Source organism: Rhincodon typus, unplaced genomic scaffold (assembly GCF_021869965.1).
Source record: "Rhincodon typus isolate 14 unplaced genomic scaffold, sRhiTyp1.1 hic_rhity00005238, whole genome shotgun sequence".
NCBI lineage: Eukaryota > Metazoa > Chordata > Chondrichthyes > Orectolobiformes > Rhincodontidae > Rhincodon > Rhincodon typus.
Genome location: NW_025970876.1, coordinates 2,057 through 2,609, shown reverse-complemented (window position 1 = coordinate 2,609; position 553 = coordinate 2,057). Strand labels below are relative to the sequence as shown.

Sequence of the window (553 nt, the reverse complement as noted above, 5' to 3'; positions counted from 1 at the left end):
GGGGGGGGGGGGTGGAATGTTTCCCTTTTTTTGTCATTTTTGGCCATTGGGTAAGCATTTTACACTCGGCGGTCGAGGTTTGTGGGGGGCGATGGGGGTGAAAATGTTTGCTCCTGCTGCTGTGTGTCGGGCAGAACCAGGCCCCGCTGTTTTCCAACCGGACCCCACCCCACCCCGAGCACCCGCGCTTCGCACCGAGTTATCGCCTACGTTATAGTGACCCTGTTCCTCCTCTTCCCCACCCCCCCCCCAACTCCTGTCTCCTCCATGTTCCGCGTTTCAGGAAGCTCTCTGGCATCCTCGCCCCGAAAGGTCTACGACAGCGTCACGCGGGAAGCAACGAAACTGACCGAAACCCGCATCGATTTTGACGACGACAAGTACAGGCGGAGGCCAGCGCTCAGCTGGTTCGCACGGTGGTTCAAGTAAGTACGGACTTCGAAACAGAGTAAAGCTCCCTCTGCATTGTTCCCCCGCCCCCCCATCAAACACTCCCAGGACAGGGACAGCGCGGGGTTAGATACAGAGTAAAGCCCCCTCTACACTGTCCCCC

General features: G+C 58.8%; 1 protein-coding gene across 1 annotated transcript in view; it reads left to right on the top strand.

The window, feature by feature from the left end:
* zfpl1 (zinc finger protein-like 1) overlaps positions 1-553 on the top strand; it is a 4,992-nt gene that overhangs the window by 3,507 nt on the left and 932 nt on the right. Inside the window, 1 exon segment of the mRNA XM_048594018.1 lies at positions 284-468. Coding sequence (XP_048449975.1) covers positions 284-468 — 185 coding nt within the window.